At 40.7% G+C, this 20,523-nt stretch overlaps 1 protein-coding gene across 9 annotated transcripts in view; it reads left to right on the forward strand.

Moving 5' to 3' along the window:
* ccser1 (coiled-coil serine-rich protein 1) overlaps positions 1-20,523 on the forward strand; it is a 1,299,391-nt gene that overhangs the window by 205,779 nt on the left and 1,073,089 nt on the right. For all 9 annotated transcript variants that reach the window (XM_043674391.1, XM_043674392.1, XM_043674396.1 and 6 more), the window contains one exon: positions 13,939-14,123. In XM_043674391.1, the coding sequence (XP_043530326.1) occupies positions 13,939-14,123 (185 nt within the window). The remainder of the gene's footprint in view (positions 1-13,938; positions 14,124-20,523) is intronic.

Here is a 20,523-nt window from a genome sequence, read left to right on the forward strand (position 1 = left end):
TCTCTCTCTCTCTCTTTCTCTTTCTCTCTCTCTTTCTCTCTCTCTCTTTCTCTCTCTCTCTTTCTCTCTCTCTCTCTCTTTCTCTCTCTCTCTTTCTCTCTTTCTCTCTCTCTTTCTCTCTCTCTTTCTCTCTCTCTTTCTCTCTCTCGTTTTTCAAAAAAAATCTATCTTACCTTGAAAAACATTTACTGAAGTAATGTCAACTCCTTCATTGGGCAGGGAATTCCAGAGATTCACAATCTTCTGGGTGAAGAAGTTCCTTCGTAATTCAGTCGTAAATGTACTAACCCTAATTTTGAGGCTATGCCCTCTTACCCTAATTTCATCTGCCTGTGGAACCATCCTTTATCTATCTTATCTATTCCCTTCATAAGAATCCCCCGCCCCCTCCATTCTTCTAAATTCTAATGAATATAATCCCTGTGTACTCAGTCTCACTTCATAAGCCAATCTCCTCAACACCGGAATCAACCTCGTGAACCTCTGCTATACCCCCTCTAGTGCCAGTACATTCTTTGTCAAGTAAGGAGACCAAAACTGCATGCAGTACTCCAGGTGTAACCTCACCAGCACCCTATATAGCTGCAACATAACATCCCTGCTTTTAAACTCTATCCTTTTAGCAATGAAGAACTAAATTCCATTTGTCTTCCAAATTACCTGTTGTACTTGCAGACCAACCTTCTCTGCATAAGAGCACCCAGGTACCTCTGCATAGCAGCATGCTGCAATCGTTTACCATTCAAGTAATAGTCCTTTTTACTGTACCACTTACCAAAATGGATGACTTCGCATTTACTAACATTGCATTCCATCTGCCAGACCTATGCCCAATCAGTTAAAGTATTTGTGTTCCTCTGTAAAGTTTCACAGTCCTCTGCACACTTTGTTCTGCCACCCATCTTAGTATCATCTGCAAACTTTGACGCACTACATCTGATCCCTAACTCCAAATAATCTACATAAATTGTGAATAATTGCAGTCCCAACATTGATCCCTGAGGCACACCACTAGTTATTGATTGCCAACCAGAATAGCACTCCTTTATTCCCACACTTCGCATCCTGTTAGTCAACCAATCCTCTACTTATGCTAATATTTTACCTGTAATGCCATGCATCTTTATCTTATGCAGCAATCTCTTGTGCAGCACCTTGTTGAGGGCCTTTTGGAAATCTAAGTACACCACATCTACTGGGTCCCCATTGTCCACTGTGCTTGTAATGTCTTCATAGAATTCCAAAAGATTAGTTAAACATGACCTGCCCTTCATGAACCCATGCTATGTCTGCCCTATGGGACAATTTCTGTCAAAATGCCTTGCAATTTCTTACTTGATAATAGATTCAAGCATCTTCCCCACTACAAAAGTTAAGCTAATCAGTCTATAATTTCCCATCTTTTGTCTACCGCCGTTTTTAATCAGTGGCATCACATTTGCTGTTCTCCAATCTGCTGGAACTACCCCAGAGTGCACTTGCTATTTCTCCCAACATCCTTTTTAGTACCCTGGGATGCATTCCATCAAGACCTTAGCTCCATTAGCTTTACCAACACTATCTCTTCTGTGATAATGATTGTTTCCAGGTCCTCACCTACCAATGTCTCTTTGTCAATTACTGGCATGTTATTCGTGTTCTCCACTGTGAAGACCAGCACAAAATACCTAGTCGATGCTTTGCCATTTTATCATATCACATGACACTCCTTTTCATCCTATATATTTATAGGAACTTTTGCTATCTGTCTTTATATTCTGTGCTAGTTTTTCCTTATGTTTTATCTTACTTGACCTTTAAAGCTTTCCCAGTCTTCTCGTTTCCTGCTGATCTAGGACATTTTATATGCCTTCTCTTTCAAATTGATAGCCTCCCTTATTTCCTGAGAAACCTGAGGTGCTGCATTTTGGGATAGCAAATCTTAGCAGGACTTATACACTTAATGGTAAGGTCCTAGGGAGTGTTGGTGAAGAAAGAGACCTTGGATTACAGGTTCATAGCTCCTTCAAAGTGGACTCTCCGGTAGATAGGATAGTGAAGAAGACATTTGGTATGCTTTCCTTTATTGATCTGAGTACAGGAGTTGGGAGGTCATGTTGTGGCTGTACAGGACATTGGCTCGGCCACTGTTGGAATATTGCCTGCAATTCTGGTCTCCTTCCTATCAGAAGGATGTTGTGAAACTTGAAAGGGTTCAGAAAAGATTTACAAGGATGTTGCCAGGGTTGGAGGATTTGAGCTATAGGGAGAGATTGAATAGGCTAGGGCTGTTTTCCCTGGAGCGTCAGAGGCTGAGGGGTGACCTTACAGAGGTTTACAAAATTGAGGGGCATGGATAGGATAAATAGACAGCCTTTTCCCTGGGGTGGAGGAGTCCAGAACTAGAGGGCATAGATTTAGGGTGAGAGAGGAAAGATATAAAAGGGATCTGAGGGGTAACCTTTTCACGCAGAGGGTGGTACGTGTATGGAATGCGCTGCCACAGCAAGTGGTAGAGGCTGGTACAATTGCAACATTTACGAGGATGGGTATATGAATAGGAAGGGTTTGGAGGGATATGGTCTGAATGCTGGCAGGTGGGACTAGATTGGGTTGGGATATCTGGTCGGCATGGATATCTGGTTGGACCGAAGGGTCTGTTTCCATGCTGTACATCTCTATGACTCTGACTCTGACTCTGACTTGATTGATACCACATCCACTTCGTATTCCTCCATCACTGATGCTCAGCAGCAGCAGTGTGTACTGTCTACAAAATGCACTGCAGAAATTCACCAAGATGTCTTAGATAGCATCTTCAAAACCCACAAACACTGCCACCTAGAAGGACGAGGACAACAGATGCATGGGAACACCACCCCACAAGTTCCCCTCCAAGCCACTCATTGTCCTAATTTGGAAATATGTCACTGTTCCTGAAGTATCATGGGTCAAAATCCTGAACTCCCTAAACAGTCTTGAAAGTCTCTACATCAGAGGCATTGCAACTGTTCAAAAAGGCAGCTCACTTTCAGGCAATTAGGGCTCGTCAATAAATGCTGGCCCAGCCAGCAAAGCCCACATCCCATCGATTTAGTTTTTATGAATTCTCCCTTTGTCCAAATGACATCTACTGTCCCTTTACTGTTATTGGGTCAAAATCTTGGAATTTCCTCCCTAAATGCTCAGTGGTTGTCCAAGCCACACCATGGACTGCAACAGTTCAAGAAGACAGGGCCCCACCACCCAATGAAGGACAACAAAAACTTGGCCAGTGAGATTCTCATTGCATGAATAATTATTCAAAAATCAAATAGCTGTTTGTAGAACAGGTGGAAGTATGATGGGCCAAATGATCTTTGTTGCAATTGCTGACTCTGTGGTGTCAAATGGGAAATTAGCTGTTAATTGCACACTGCAGGAGTTTAGCTGGGAATTAAAGGTAGTAAGGGACAGATCTCACTTTAATAAGCTCAGACTCGTGAGAGTGCACTTGTGAAGATAATTTGGAGAGGATGGCAAGTTGAAAATGTGACAACATTCAGGCAGAATTAATAAGTTGAAGTTCACTGTTTTTGAACTATTGCTGTAATTATCTTGAGATGCAAGCAAATATTAATATTTATCCTGCAGTAGTTGAAGAATAGATGCAAGGTCCTGTATGAGTGAGTCTTGCACTGTACTTATAAACAAGCTATTATTTTAATGTTCATATCTTCTATTTGGAAGGAGGGAGCTCTAAAAGACACCACTTGCTTACAAAGGAGAACTGATCTATCTGTCAATGCCCCACAAAACACAGATTAAGCAAACACGAAGGCTGCTAATAACCTTTGCAGCTATTGGAGGTGAAGAGATCACCCACATGTTCTCTTAGTTAATGGTTGGGCAACTTTGACATCACTGAGTTGGAAGAACCAACCAAGTGTGAAAGACTTCAAATCAGCAGGTCTGCTGCATTTATACATCTTATTTATACACACAACGTAATTGTCCACCTCACAGCAGTTGACAAAATGCTAAGATCACAGTTTTTGAGCGCTGACAGCTTTTTGTGAATAATTTATAAATAGCACCATTTCACTTGCTTGATCTAATTTACCACTGGGAGCCCAATTAGGCTGTTGATTAAAAGTTTAAAATAATGAAATACATTGAATGATGCACGATGAATTGACTGGATTTAAAGCAACAGTGACTAACTCCATAAAGTCCTGCAGCACAACAGAGACCCTTTGGCCCTTTGAGTCTTTGCCACTCTATCTACATTAATCCCACTTTCCTGCACTTAGCCTGTTGTCTTGAATGTTATGACATTTGAAGTGCTCATCTGCATACTTTTAAAAGTTTGTGAGAATTCCTGCCTCTGCTACCCTTCCAGTCAGTGCATTCCAGATTCTCATCACCCTCTGGTGAAATCAAATCCCCTCCAAATTTCCTGGTTTTCATATAAAATTTATTTGCTCCCTCCCCCCACCCCCATTGACTCTTCAGTTGAGGGAAACTGTTAATTCCTATCTACCCTGTGCATGTCCCTTTTCGATTTTATACACTTCAATCAGGTCTCTCCTCATCCATCTCTGCTGTACAGAAAGTAACTGAAGTTTAGATTAGAGTGGTGCTGGAAAAGCACAGCAGGTCAGACAGCATCCGAGGAGCAGGAAAATCAACGTTTCGGGCAAAAGCCCTTCATCAGGAACCTTTCATGTAACTGAAGCCTAGCCAGCACCTTTTCGTATGTAAAATGACCAGAATGGCACATATTACGCCACCCTCGGCTCACAAATTCTCGAGTAACTCAAAATTTAGTCCTGGCGCAACACTTTGAAAAGCATGTGGGGAGGTGATGGTGTAGTGGCAATGTCATTGGACAGTAATCCAGAAACCTGGGCTCCTATTCTGGCAATATGGGCTTGAATCCCACCATAGCAGACAGTGAAATCTGAATTCAATACAAGTCTCGAATTAAAAAGTCAGTCTAATGATGACGGTATAACCATTGTTGATTATTAAGGGGGAAAACCCATCCAGCTCACTCATGCCCTTCAGGGGAAGAATATCTGCTGTCCTCCTCACCTAACCCATAGGAATGTTGATTCTTAATTTGGGATGGATAATAAATGCTAACTTTAGTTAGTGGTGCCCACATTCCATGAATTAACAAAAAACTTATTATGTTAAAAGAAGAAAATTCCCTAGAATAATACCGGCGATGTGGGGCTTCATTGCTTGGAGAGATTGTTGAAGCTGAGATTTCAGAGTGCAGAACTTGAAACAAAGATTTTAATAGATGTGTTTAAAATATTGGAAGATTTTGATTGAATAGATGGGGAGAAACTACTCCAGTGACAGAAGTTTTTAACGCAGAAATTATAATCTGGAATGCACTGTCTGAAAGCATGAGAAATTTTATAGTGACTTGCAAAAGAGAATTGGTTAATTACTTGAAATGATTCTGTGCTGTATGACTCTGAGGGAGCAAAGAAGTAACACTAATTGAATAGCTCTTTCAAGGAACTAGCCTAAGTGGAATGGGCAGAATGCGCTCCTGTACTGCATCATTCTGTGACTCTACAATTTGGAAATTTTAGAACAAATAAATAGAAGAGAATATACAATTAACTCCCTCCAAGATTTACAGTCAATTGTAATGTTACAGTCCCAACTATAATGCTTCACTCTCAGGATTTTGAAAATTTGACTTGGGAGGAAAACAAGAGAGAGAAAAGAGAATGGGAGAAAATACACTTTATATATATCACAATCCTGCTAAGTAACTCCTTTGGCTTGATGCAATTTATGGATAGAAGTCAGAAATTCTACTCATTGCTGCCTTAATTTACAATAACTCATGGCCATCAAAAAATTAAGAATCAGTATTCATTTAGAAACAATTTCTTATTGTTTTTAACTCACATTTTTCCATTTAACTGACTTTAGAGATAAGACATGAAACATATGATAGATGTGATATTGTGATGAGGGTGGAGGAGGTGATGTGGTAAGGGAAAGAGGAGATTTTGACATGATCTTGTACATGTCTCTATTTCTAAAGTAGGATCCAATTGTCAGAATGACATTTGTGTGAAAATACCATACTCTATAATTATTTGAGCATTTTCCAAGTAGTAATAGATTTGGGATAGCTTCAGTTCTCAAACTTTAATTCCTATATCTTATGTCTTCACCATGTCAATAACAGTAAGGATACAGCAACCTCCACCCTTCTGTCAATTCTTTTACACACCAGCATACATATGGTTGTGCATGGATCGTGCTGAAGGAGTGTTGCTGTTAAGCAGTTAATTGGAATTCTTGCCAGATGCTGTAGGATACAGAGAGGGAGGCAGCGTGCAAATTTTATGTCATCATTTTCTGATTAGAGGAGCTAATCATTCACGGAAACTAGTTGTGTGGCTGAGATTTGGAAGTAATTCATTTCTGCTTTGGAAGATAAGGAGTCACAGTCCATTCGTGACAATGGAAATTAAACCCGGATTTGGGGAGGACAAGATGGGCATGTGAAGAGAGGTGAAGTTAGAATTTCAAAATAAAAATCAGCTTCATGTGCATCAGTCAGTTCTGCTGGCATCATCAGTATGTTTTTAGCAGTTTATAATCTATTTTAGATTCTCTGATCCATGCATGTGACTACTCAAAAAGATTAAATATACAACTTGTACCATTTGAACTATATAGTGAATGTTTCTTATTTGTCATTTTATTTATATGTACAATATAAATCTATATTCAAAATATTTGTATACAAGTTTATTGAAAAAAGCATTTGAGAGTATTGTGGGCAGAAAAACATGTTAAAGTTACGGGCCACATTAAAGCGAGTGACACTGAACAGATCCTCGTCTTACTTTCTTTTTGAACAGATTTAAACTATGCCCAAGTGAATGGATTTTGAATACATTAAACTTACTCTTCTCCACAATGAATTTTAACTTTGAGCAAAAAGATGTAAGAATGAGAGTGAAAGTCAACTTTCACTGGACACAGGTGAAAGAGGTTCTGGAGTCGAGCTCATGTGACAGAGTAAACAGAGTGATTGACAGCCTTGCATTGAAGTCAGTTGTAAATAAACATAGGATAACAGTTTTTTTAAAATAGACTTTTTTTGAAGCTATAAAATTATCTCTTCAGTGTGTCCTTATTGACTATGAGATCGCTGATTGGCCCAGGTTACCAACCTCAATCAGGGAGCCCTGGCTGACTGATATAAACAGAAGATTCAGAAGGTCCACTCAGTCTGGGGACTGGCTTTGAGTTTGCTGGTCAGAGCCCATGTACTGTGCATATTTAAACAAAAGATGACTTGCTGTTGAGATACTGGCCTTGGTACAGTTATTTCACAAGTGCATGTCAGTATTAAAAAAGGTGGTGGTATTGGGTGTTTTAATGAAAGACCCCAGGACCTGAGAAGATCTATCCCAGAACACTGAGGGAGGCACATAAGGAAATTGCTGGGTCCTTACATGAAATCTTTGTATTCTCTTGAGTCTCAGGGGAGGTCTCAGAGGACAGGAGAATAGATAACATTGTTTCTTTGTTTAAGATAGGCAACTGGGATATTGTGGGAAATTACAGACTAGTGAGCTTTAAGTCATGGAGTCATAGAGATGTACAGCGTGGAAACAGACCCTTTGGACCAACTTGTCCATGCAGACCAGATATCCTAACCTAAGCTAGTCCCTTTTGCCAGCACTAGGCCCATATCCCTCTAAATCCTTCCCCTGATATACCCATCCAGATGCCTTTCAAAAATTGTAATTGTACCAGCCTCCACCACTTCTTCTGGCAGCTCATTCTAAACACGCACCACCCTCTGTGTGAAAAAGTTTCCCTTTAGGTCTGTTTCAAATCTTTCCACACTCACCCTAAACCTGTGCCCTCTAGTTCTGGACTCACTCCAACACAGGAAAAAGACCTTGATTATTTACCCTATCCATGCCCCTCTTGATTTTATAAAAATCTATGAAGTCACCCCTCAACTTGTGACGCTCCAGGGGAAAAAAGCCCCAGCCTATTCAGCCTCTCCATGTAGCTGAAATCCTCCAATCCATGCAACATTCTTGTAATTCTTTTCTGAACCCTTTCAAGTTTCACAACATCTTAAGACTGAAATAGATAGATCTTGATTAGCATTGGGATCAAAGGTTATAGAAAAAGGTTGGGAAATTGGATGTGAGGAATGTTGGATCAGCCATGATCCATTATCCTAATTAATGGTAGAGCAGGAACAAGGGGCTGAATGGCCTCCTTGTGTTCCTATTTCTTATGGTCTTATAATGGATAAGATTTAGAAAGAATTAGAGTTAGTAGAAGCCAAACCATAGAAGTTTAGAATCGTACAGCATTGGGGAACACCATTTAGCTCACCAGTTCTGTACAGGCTGCTATGTAAAATACCCAAATCCATTTATTGCTCACTCTTCATAGCCCAACAATAGCTAATCCAATCTCCACTTGGAAGCTCCTGTTCAGTCTGCATCCAGCACCTTATGAGGCACTCCTCACTCCCTGTTTCAACACCTGTTGTCTCTAGTTATTTCACCAATCAGAGAGGAAACTGGTAAGGTGGTTGTTATCTCATTCAGCTCGTGATCCAGCTGAGATTAACCTTTGCTGATTAGAATGTTGCTTCTCAATTTTTCTTCCTTCAGGTACTTTACAGGATGTACAGAATGACTATTTAACACACAAAGGTATCTGATGCATTGATTCAAAGCTTACAGAAATTGATGAGATGAAATAAACTGGCTATTTTCAGGATTAGTGGTGCTGGAAGAGCACAGCAGTTCAGGCAGCATCCGAGGAGCAGTAAAATCGACGTTTCGGGCAAAAGCCCTTCTTTCAGGCTTGAGGTAATTTTGCCTGCAAACAGCTCCTTTGCTTCAGGAGCAGGCTGCTAGTGGCTTCAAATATTTGCATCCACATGTTATTCAGCCTGCTGAGAGCCAATCACATCGTTGTTGCTGGCTCAAGATGCACTAATACATAGCTCCCTGGCTCCAGCCCATCAACAAATAGGCTTTTCCCATTGGTTGCAACAATGGCTGTGTAAACTGCATTTACAATGAGTGTCAGATACCTACTTTTAAAGAAGTGCCTTAATCTTCAATAACTCTTGTTTTTTAAAATAGTTCTTTTCCCATTTTAATCCCCAAGCAAAAGTACAAAAATATAAAACATACCACCTTTACAGCTGACAAGATCTTAGTGGGCACTTGGGTTTGAATTCTATCATGGCAGATGGCAGCATTTTAATAATAATCTGGAATCAAAAGTCTGATGGTGATCATGAAACACTTGTAGTAAAAGCCCATCTGGTTCACTGATGTCAAACCAGTTCAGTAATTGACCTGAAATGTTAACTCTGTTTTTCTCTGCAGATTCTACATGAATTGTTGAGCAAACTCCAGCTTTTTGTTTGTTCTTATCTCATTACCTTGTATAGGTAAGACACTGTCAGTTCAGACATCCCTCCAATCTGTTCACTGGCACCTCCATGAATATTTCTGTTTGTGATTCCAGTTTGACGACTTCACCAGTTGGAATGTTTTTGAAAGAACCTTCATTGTGAACGTGAATCTCAGAATTATGACAAATGAAAATAAAACCATTTGGCCTATCTTGTCTGCATTGGCTCTCTGATCATTTGGCTCAGTGCCATTTTTTCTAGCTTCTTCTCAAAAGCAGCAACATTGTTCCTTTGCAAGGTAACAGGCTAACTCCTTTTGAATGAATTTGTCTCCACCAAAATCTCTTTCCTGATGAAGGGCTTTTGCCGAAATGTCAATTTTCCTGCTCCTCGGATGCTGCCTGAACTGCTGTGCTTTTCCAGCACCACTCTAATCCACCAAAATCTCAGGCAGTGCATTCCAGATCCTAACCAAAAGCATTGAAAAAATCCTCGCTCACGTTACTTTTGCCAATATAAATCTGTGTCCTTTGTTGCTGATCATTCAGAAGTGGTAATAGTTTCTGCCTATTTAATCTTTTCAGATTCTTCATGATTTTGAATGCTTTAATTTACAGGAATATGGTAGCTTCTGGCACTGTTGCTGGTCTAGTAATCGAGAACCCCAGGCTAATATTCTGGGGAGAAGTGTTCAAGTCCCATCCTATGAATGAAGACATTTTAATTAAATTTTCAAAAAAAAACTGGAATATAAAAAGGCTAACCGAAGATGATCATGTAACTATGTAATAGTTGTTTTAAAACAGATACCTTTTAGGGAAGGAAATTTGCCATCCTTACCTGATCTGACACACATATGACTTCAGACCCAGAACAATGTTGTTAGCATGGGCAATAAATACAGATGATGCCCATGGCCCATGTCCCATGAATGAATTTTTAAAAAATCAAGTTTGCCTTTAGTCTCCAAAGAAAAGAGTCCTAACTTCTCCAGTCTTAAGTTCATTACACCCTCTTTCTCACAACTGGCTGCACAGATACAAATGTAATTACTTCACTTCCAATATTGCTTTTGCTAACAGTTGCTAAGGATTTTAATTTTCAAGTGTAGCCATTAGTAATCACCTGCAGTATATGACCAGTGTTGAACATAAACTGGCACAAAACTGGTGTCCTCTTAGAAGTAAATGTTGCGTAATGGTCAGAAGTGCAGTGCTTTTCTTGGAAATCATTTTGGCTGTTCTGTACGTCCAGCAGGTTCTGTGAGAATGCTTTTGATAGAACAGAACGTCTCAAAGTGATTGAGAGTTGTCTCCTTAGTTTGGTCACACGGTTTGAATAATTGTGCATTGGAAGTATGTTAGTCTCCTAATCTTTTCAGGCTCATGCTGATTAATATCTGTAGTTTTGTTGCCTCTGCTGGATCCCTGCATTACCTGAGCTGATGGCCAGGTAAAGGTTTCAGATTTCCGTTGTGAAATCTATTGATGGTTTATTTTTCCACATATTTCACCACCACCTTCCCAGTATGGTATCCAAGATAGCAATGAGGATGTGATTGAGCAGCTCAATAAGCAATGTATTGTGGCTAATAGTTGGTTGAAGTTTAGGCCGTTGAAAATTTGTAAGTGATCTGAGGGAGAATGTATTTTGCCACGTGAGGATGCAGAAGGAATTTCAGTCAGGAAAGAAAAGGGAGATGTGAATTTATTGGAGGTTTTGTTATCTGTGATTGTCATGGCTGGATTGGAGAGTCCAACTGGGTGTGAATATGAGTAGCAATGGTTAAGAGAGGACAGGAAATGCAGAGGAGGGAGACAGTGAGATGAGCTGAGAAGTTGCTGATCACACAAACCAAAGGGAGAGACAAATTAGGAGATGGGAAGGTTGGACACTTAGAAGAATTTCCCTGGTCAAGCCAACTCAATCAATTTACAAAAAGCTTTGATTTTTGCTTGAGCACTTGTAGCAGCTTGGACCCCAAAGCTGCATTGAGTTGTGCATTGTGAGGAACTTTACTATAGAGTTGCAAATTCAGTTATGTAGCATTAAGACTTGCATCTGCATTTCCACAGCTTTGCCCTCAGGCTGATTACACAGACCTTCCATAAATTGGGAGTGTGTACATCCCAGTGACTTGTGACATACATAAACAATTTTAATCTGGGAAACACCAGCTAAGGGAGGGGGAAATCTTTCATTCTTATCTTGGCGTTCCACACTGTTCAACAACACACTTCAACAAAAACTTCTGTTCATAAATAAAGGAGTAACCATTCATTTTTAAACTTAAAAAAACTGATAATACATAGTTTCACTGGCAAGCAACAACCTGTCTTAGAAAGACTTCCTCTGAGCAGCAGTTGAGAACTCTTGGTCCATACTTGATGGAGTTTAGAAGGATGAGGAGAGATCTAATTGAAACTTACAGAATGCTGAGAGGCGTGGAGAGAGTAGAAAGGGGGGTGGGAGAGAGATGTTTCCACGAGTAGCAGAAACTAGGACCCAGGGACACAGCCTCAGAGTGAAGAGATGACCCTTTAGAACTGAGGTGAAGAAGAATTTCTTTAGCCAGAGGGTGGTGATTCTATAGAACTCATAACTGAAGGCTGTGGGGACCAAGTCATCGAGTGTCTTTATGACAGAGATAGGTTAGAGATTGGTTAGGGAGTAGACAGGGGAATGTATTACAAGATATGCCTTTAAGAAGGATTTGTTCTGTCACATTTCTTTTGAAAGCAAGTGTTGTAAACCTTGGAGCTGAACTGCCTTTTCCGAGCCCAGCAAGATATTAGCTTAAGTTTTGTTTTAAAGTTAGAACAATAGCAGCAGCATAAAGGGGTGGGCTCAAGCTCCTGCAGAACCAGGACTTTAATTTAACTTTGAGTAGCTGTTGAGGGTTGGAAGGTCCTATACATTTCTCCCTGCTACAGCAAAGTATTTGAGTTCTCTCTCACGGAGTTTTGTCTTGATTGTCTTTCTTCATGGACTGGAGAAACATTGCATGTGAGACCATCTATTTTACTGAATTTGCCTCTGCCAAGGGTGTGTTTATGGGATGTTACTATCTTGGAACACCTAATTGGTGGTAGCTAACATATAAATTATTTTAAGTATTTTGATAGAGTTATGGTTAAGCTAATTTTTAAAAGTTCTTATTTTGTCTGTATCTTAGCTATTGTGTAAGAATGCAATGTGTTTTGCTTCAGGTTTGACCAAACTGCATTCAGAACACAATGCCTTACGCTTGTATTGAAAAATAAAAAGTTGGGATATCATCTTAATACGTTTTGAGGAGGTTTAATCTGGTCCCTAACAAGTGGGATTGAGAAACATGTCATCCATGATCAAATGGCAGAGCAGAGTCAATGGGCCGAATGGCCTAATTCTGCTCCTCCATTTTATGGTCCTACGGCCTATGTGTCTTGCACAAAATGAATCCATGACAGCACAGTGGCTGTATTATGAGACTGAAGATCTCATGGAGGCCCATGCGAATAACTCAGAGGCTTGTATTTGGATTGTTCAATAAAATTTAACTTCAGTCAATTGAATATAACTAGAGTGCTTTCTTGTTACAAATAAACAGGTAGTCTCATCAATGGCCACAGATTGCTGTAAAAGCCCATCTGATTCCCTGATGCCCTGAAAGGAGGGAAACCTGCACTCTTTACCTGGTTTGGTCCTGCCCTGCCTGATTGTCAGTAGTGTGGTTTTCTACAAATGGAGGTGGCCTGAGCATTCCTGTTTATTGCAGCAAATTGCGGTACTTGCAGGTTTCAAGAGGTAGCTGACCATCACTTTGTCAAAGAGAATTAGGGATGGCCAAGAAATACTGGCCTTGCTAGTGATGCCCGCATCTTGAAAATGGCTCTTATAAAGTAGAACATGAATTTCAGAAACGGACCACAAGCCTGTATTTGTTGATGTAAATTCTCAGCTTTTTTTTTCTCGTTTAGTCATGGGGTGTGGGCCAGCATTTATTACCTATTCCTAACTACCTGGAGGCTTCCATGTTGCATGACTCCATGATTCTCTATTGCTTTCAGTCTGGAGTCATGTGTAGGCTAAATTGATATGGATGACCGATTTCCTTTCCTAAAGAACATTGGTGAACCAGGTAGGTTTTCCCAAAAAATCATTGTCACTAGTCTCTTAATTCCAGATTTTTATTGATTCCACGATCTGTCATTGTAGGCTTTGAACCTGGGTCATTACCTGGGGTCTCTGGATTAATCTTCTAGTAATAATACCACGAGGCGATTACTTCCCCTTAACTTGTACTGGAGGGTCAAAATTTTAAATGCAAGTTCTCTGCTGGATTTACAGTGCCATTCATAAATTATCTCAACTTGGTTTGATAATGTGCCATAGGATTCCTTCTCATTACCAAGTTCTACTTGACCAGTGGAGTCTGTAGCTTGCCTTGCTCTTGTCTTATCAGTAACTAAGCACTTTATAACCCTGCTCTGTACAGCTACGCTCGCCTGTTAAGATGACCACCATTCTGTCTGGTTTCATTTCTGCAGTGACTGTGAACAGGACATTCAGTCCGCGCCATGAGGAGAAGTGGGTGGAGAGGCGCCTGAGGTCATCCTCTGAGGGCACGTCTGGACGGCGATTGAGCCATGGAGTCAGAGACGGGCGAGTTGAAGAATTGCACAGCCTAAAGGGACAAAGAGCAGGCTCTTCATCATCCAAGATGAACAGCATGGTAGGTGCAGAGAGTTCTGCAGTATTACAATTCTCTGTTAAGTGTAGTGGAACTGTATCCATGATTGAACATTCATAGGATGGGATGTAATAGCCTTGTGGTATTTCTGCTGGACTATTAGTTCAAAAACTCAGATAATATTTTGGGGATCTAGATTTAAATCTCACCATGGCAGATGGTGGCAATTGGATTCATTAAAAAGAATCTGGAACTGAGACTAATGATTTCCAAGAAACTATTGTTGATGGTTGGAAAAACCCATCTGGCTCAAAATTCCTTTTAGGGAAGGAAATCTGTCATCCTTACCTGGTTTGGCCTACATGTTACTCCAGACCCACAACAATGTCTTAATTGCCCTCTGGACAATTAGGGATGGGCATTGCATATTGGCTTAGCCACAGACTCCCTTGTCTGGCAATGGATGTGATAATGCTTTATTTACATTCCTTCCTAAGACCAATATCTAGTCCCAGTTTTGTCTGGTACTCTGATCATTGGACAGAAACTGCACTGAGATTGCCAGGTCATGAATCTGCTCAATAGATGTCAGAGAAAGGGTCTGGGAGTTTGAGCAGTGCATGTATAGCCCAGAGTGAACAACCTGCTCTGTGCGCAGTAGGGGGAAGTTTGACGTAGGTCATGGGCTCAACAGCAAACACATTATCACAATTTACGACTCAGCTCAGACAGCGAAGTCGAGTTAAGCTTCGGGAAGGAAACACAGAAACCAGTGACCTTCAGTCATTTTAGCACATCTGAAGGGAAAGTAAAGAGCATGATAAGAGTGGAAATGGAAGCTAAATGTTATGTTTCTGGCTCAGCAGATCTTTGAGATGTATGATGTGCTTGTTTTAAACCTGTTTTTATGTCTGTGGGGAAATGCTAGTCGTGCATTTTCTTGCAGCCAATTTGTATTCGTCAGTGTGTGGGGATTCTGTGTGGGTTTTATTTGACAGTCATACACATCTTTCATCATTTTAACTTCAGTGTGAAATACACCTGTCGCTTCATGGCAGGAACCTGATTGAGTCCCGTGCAATGCCTGTTTCGCACTTGATCCCAATGTTGCTCATTGTTCTTAGTCCATTCTATCAGGTTCCAAGTGCACAGGTTAATTTAGGTTAAGTTCAGGACCCATAATATGAAGGTCAGACTTCCAGAAAAGCCAGGTTATTAAACTCCAGGGAATATAAGCAGCGAAATAGGTCAACAGAAAGTACCAGTCCAAACCTTTAAGGGTCTCGATGGTTTGGATGCTGAAAAAATGTTTCCCTTGTTTGGAATTGTCTGGGGATAAGGGAATGAGATGAGAAATATGCTTGGTGAATCTTTGGAAACTAGTCCTCAGTCTATTTTTGCTCAGAGTATTTTCAAAACTGCGAAAATTGAATTTTGGATAGAAAGAGAGCAAAATAATATTGAGCTAGAAGATCACTGTTATCTGACATGGCTTGAAGATGTGAAGGGTCAAATTGGACAATCTGACTTCTATTTCTTATGTTCTTCTGGACACAATCTATCAAAGGGGTGAGTTTGATGCATCAACAAGTTCACATGCTGTATATTATGTACTTCTTACTGCTCCTGTCTCTAATGGACAATTATGTACATTTCATTCCACAGTACTATACTGTGTGTTCATCAGAGTGCAGTTTGCTCGCTAGGACATTCAAAATGCTTAGTATTGAAAGCTGACCTGACATGCTTTGCTTTAAGCGTGTACAGGAAGCCTGCCCTGGCAGGAAGAATAGAAGAGCTGAATATTATTTAAATGGAGAAAGTCTGTAGAAAGCGGCAGTACAGAGGGATTTTTGGGTGCTTGTCAATGAATGATACTCAAAATGTTAACACCAAATTCAGCAGGCAAATAGGGAAGGTAAAAATGTAAATTGTTGGAGAAACTCAGCAGGACTGGCAGCATCTGTGGAGAGAAAGCAGAGCTAACATTTCCTTAGTGCCCTTTCTTCAGATTAGGGAAGGCTAATGGATTGTGGGCTCTTATTTCAAAGGGAATAAGAGTATAAAACAAGTGTTGTCTTGCTAAAGTTATAGAAAGATCCAGGCTGAACACATCTGAAATACTGTGAAGTTTGATAACTCTTTTTGAAGAAAATTGGAAGCATACCAGAGAAGGTTCATGAAGCTGATCCTGAGTATGAAGGGAATGTTGTGATGAGGAGAGGTTGGGAGGAGACCTCAGTGAAATATATAAGATTCTTATAGGATTTGACAGGAAAGATGCAGAGAGGTTGTTTTTTCTTGTGGGAGTCTACGTCCAGAACGCATAATCTCAAGTAAGGAGTCACTCCGTAGAGGACTTTCTTCTCACAGGGTAGTGAATCATTGGAAGTTTTCAACACAGAGGGCTGTCGAGGCTGGGTCATTAAATATTTTCAAGATTGAGTGAGATTTTTAAACAGTAAGGGAATTGAGGATTATGGAGGTAAGGCAGGAAAGTGGAATTGTGTATTAACAATCAGCCATGATCTCATTGAATGGCAGAGCAGATTTAATAGGCTGAAGAGCCGACTTCTGCTCTTGCGTCTTGTGCTTTATACTCTTTTAAATGTCCAATTATCCTCTTGCATTTATCTTGCTTTGAACTTTCCCAGTTTCAGTGAGAAAGCAACGACCACATTTGGAGTACTGAAAATTCCCATAGGCAGCAAATCCCTTGAAATTCAGGTCACTGATTGAGGAGATGTCTGTTATTCATTCCAGGACAGTGAGTAGACAAGAATGGCTTAGATATCGCTAGGAAAAGAAGGCCCCAGAGAAAAGTAATATCGGATTGACATAAAGGCTGTTCATGGTCAATTAGCTGGCCTTTCATAAGCTATTCCTGGTACGCACATTTATTTTAAACTCCAACACCACTTAAGGGATTCACACAATGTTTTGATTCTTCATTGTTAACTGGGCATTTTGCCATTATTTAGGAAGAGTTTATATAATGGTGCATATGCAAGGCTGCTTAGTGTGTGCCTTTAGTGAGATTTGCTGTTACTCCCACAGCACACAGTATGATCGTTTTACATTGACTTAAATGTGTTCCACCTAATTTTCTATGTTGGTATTTGAGTCCTCTCTCTGATTATTACCCTTCACTTATCTGACATATCCCTCTACTTCAGTCTACCTAACATGCGTGTGGAACTTCCCCTTAATATACTTTTCCATTCTCTGATCTTCAGAATGCTTTTTCTTGCATGTTTCTCTTCACTGCTTTGAGGTTACTCCAGCCCTAGGAAGAGGTGAAGGAGAAAGCAGATGTCTGCCTTCCTGGTGTCAGCCAGTCCCCAGAACCTGAGGTGAATGTCTAATCTCCACACACACTAGCCCAGGCTGTTTGACTCATGGAACTCGCATGCCTATATCAAGCAAGGTAATGAATCAAACAGGCAATATGCATGATGGTTTAGTGGTCAGGATATGGTGACACTGACTTATTATTTCCTAATTGGACATCCTGATGAATTGTTATCATAAAGTGGTTACTGAGGAGGCTGTTTGGCCTGTGATGTCTATGCTGATGTGACAGTTTAGGTTCGAGCCACCTTCCTGCATCTCCCCATAACCTGCATTTTCCCCTTCAAATAATAATCCATCTTCTCGTCAATGCCTCAATTTTCTCCTCCACACTCTCAGGGAACGTATCCTGGATCTTAACCCCTCCCTGAATGAAAATGGTTTTCCCTTCTGTCTCTTGTATATAATAAGATTCATTTGAATCATGATGGTGGAATTGACATGACACTGCCATCGGTGAGATGGAAGACACCAGTCTAAAATGAACATGTGAAGAGAGAGGTCTTAGACATTGCACTAGAGCTATACTTGAGAACCACTATGTACAGATGTAATACTCCTATTTGTAATTATATATAAGGAGCTGAAGTGCCTTACTCCAAGTCAGAGTCTGAGAGTCATTTAGCATGGAAATTGATCCTTTGGTACAACTAGGCCATGATGTAAAAACAATGACTGCAGATGCTGGAAACCAGATTCTGGATTAGTGGTGCTGGAAGAGCACAGCAGTTCAGGCAGCATCCAAGCAGCAGCGAAATCGACGTTTCGGGCAAAAGCCCTTCATCAGGAATAACGCTGACAAGGACCTAAACTAGGCCCACTTGCCTGCTTTGGCCCTTATCCCTCTAAACGTTTCCTATTCATGTACCTGTACCTGCATCTACAGCTTCCTCTGGCAGTTCATTCCACATACGATCAACCTTCTGTGTGGCAAAAGTTGCCCCTCAGTTCCCTCATTTTTCACGACTCACCTTAACAATATGCCCCTACTTTTGAACGCTCCCACCTGAGGGAAAAGGTCTTTGATATTCACTTTACCTATGTTCCTCATTATTTTATAAACCTCTATAAGGTCACCCCTCAAACTCCGATGTTCCAGTGAAAAAAGTCCCAACTTGGGGCGGCATGGTGGCTCAGTGGTTAGCACTGCTGCCTCAGCATCAGGGTTTGATTCCAGCCTTGGGCGAATGTCTGTGTGGAGTTTGCACATTCTCCCCATGTCTGTGTGGGTTTCCTGTGGGTGCTCCGGTTTCCTCCCGCAGTCCAAAGATATGCAGGTTAGGTGAATTGGCCAAGCTAAATTGCCCGCAGTGTTAGGTGTTAGCGAATTGGGTCTGGAGGGTTACTCTTCGGAGGGTCGGTGTGGACCTGTTGGGTTGAAGGGCCTGTTTCCACACTAGGGAACCTAATCTAGTCTTATCCAGCCTCTCCTTTTCAAACAAAAATCCTTCACACTAGGTAACATCATCATAAATCTTTTTTGAACCTTCTCTAATTTAATAACACCTTCCTTTACCAGGGCACCCACAACTGTACATCATACAGGGTTGTTTTGCTGTAACGTGTGTTTTGTCAACACAAATTCACTGTAACGTGATTGATGAATTGGGAATGCTGTTTCTAAACTGTGAGCTTTTAAAATGTGTTGGCTGTAATGTGATTACATATTCAACACTTTAAGCACTGTTTCTAAGGCGTGATCTTTCTATAACGTGGGGTTGTACAAAAACGCAACCATCGCATTATAGAAGAACCAACTGTATTCCAAAAATGGCCTCACCAACATCTAGTGCAACCAAAATTTGACGTACCAACTCCTATACTCCAAGATCTGAGCAATTAAGGCAAGTCTGTTAATTGCCATCCTGTCTACCTGTAATGCGATTTTTGAAGAACTATGTACCTGAACCCCTAAGTCATTCTGTTTGACACTAGCCAGGGACACTCTCTCTCACATGCACCTCTTCTTCATTCTCTCACACACATACACATAGACACACACTCACACTCTCTCACATGCGTGCGCGCACACACTCTCTGAAGCAAATGCAAATGCACATAGATATCAATCTATAGGGTGAATCATTTCATCCAAGATGTTGCTTTTTTTTTCCAAAAAAGTACAATTTGTAGTCAGTCAGTCAGTATGGCATTTTATAAATTCCTGTTTTTGGCACAAGACCAGCCAGATTTTAACTCTGAGATAGACTCTGAAGGACTCCTACCTACAATTCAGTGTCTGACCTGACATGTCGCCAATTGTATCTTTGCCTGACTGAAGTTTGGAAAGTTAGGCAGACACAGATAAAGCCTTTAATTATCTTGGAACAATGACTTGAAATAGATTCTGAATTTGCATCTTAATCAATTGAAATATGCATTTCCTTTCTAACAGAGTTCTCCATCCGCCATTTCAGGCTTGTTCACTACACTTATAGCAATTGTGATTTCAAATAAACCTGTTGGACTATAACCTACCTAGTCCAACACCGGCACCTCCACACCTTGACTAGCAACAGACCAATGATCAATAAAGGCAAAGTATTGTGGGTGCTGGAAATCTGAAACACAAGAGTTGGAGAAACTCAGCAGGTCTGGCAGCATCTGCGGAGAGAAAAAAAAGTTAACGTTTCAAGTGGAGAGATTTTCACAAATGGTTTAACTTGGATATGAATTGAGATACTTTTTTTTACTATATTTATCGAATTGGTAAGTTGCTGGCATCGACAGCACACCTGTCATGGCTGCAAGATGTCTTGAAGCATTTTACAGTCAATGGTGTGCTTTTTAAAGAAACTGCTTGCTCATAAGAGTATAAGAAATAGGAGCAGGAATAGACAGTATGATTAGAACATAGAACATAGAACAATACAGCACAGAACAGGCTCTTCGGCCCACAATGTTGTGCCGAACATTTGTCCTAGCTTAAGCACCCATCCATGTACCTATCCAATTGCCGCTTAAAGGTCACCAAAGATTCTGACTCTACCACTACCACAGGCAGCGCATTCCATGCCCCCACCACTCTCTGGGCAAAGAACCGACCCCTGACATCCCCCCTATACCTTACACCCTTCACCTTAAATTTATG

Source organism: Chiloscyllium plagiosum, chromosome 32, assembly GCF_004010195.1.
Source record: "Chiloscyllium plagiosum isolate BGI_BamShark_2017 chromosome 32, ASM401019v2, whole genome shotgun sequence".
NCBI classification, from domain to species: Eukaryota; Metazoa; Chordata; class Chondrichthyes; order Orectolobiformes; family Hemiscylliidae; genus Chiloscyllium; species Chiloscyllium plagiosum.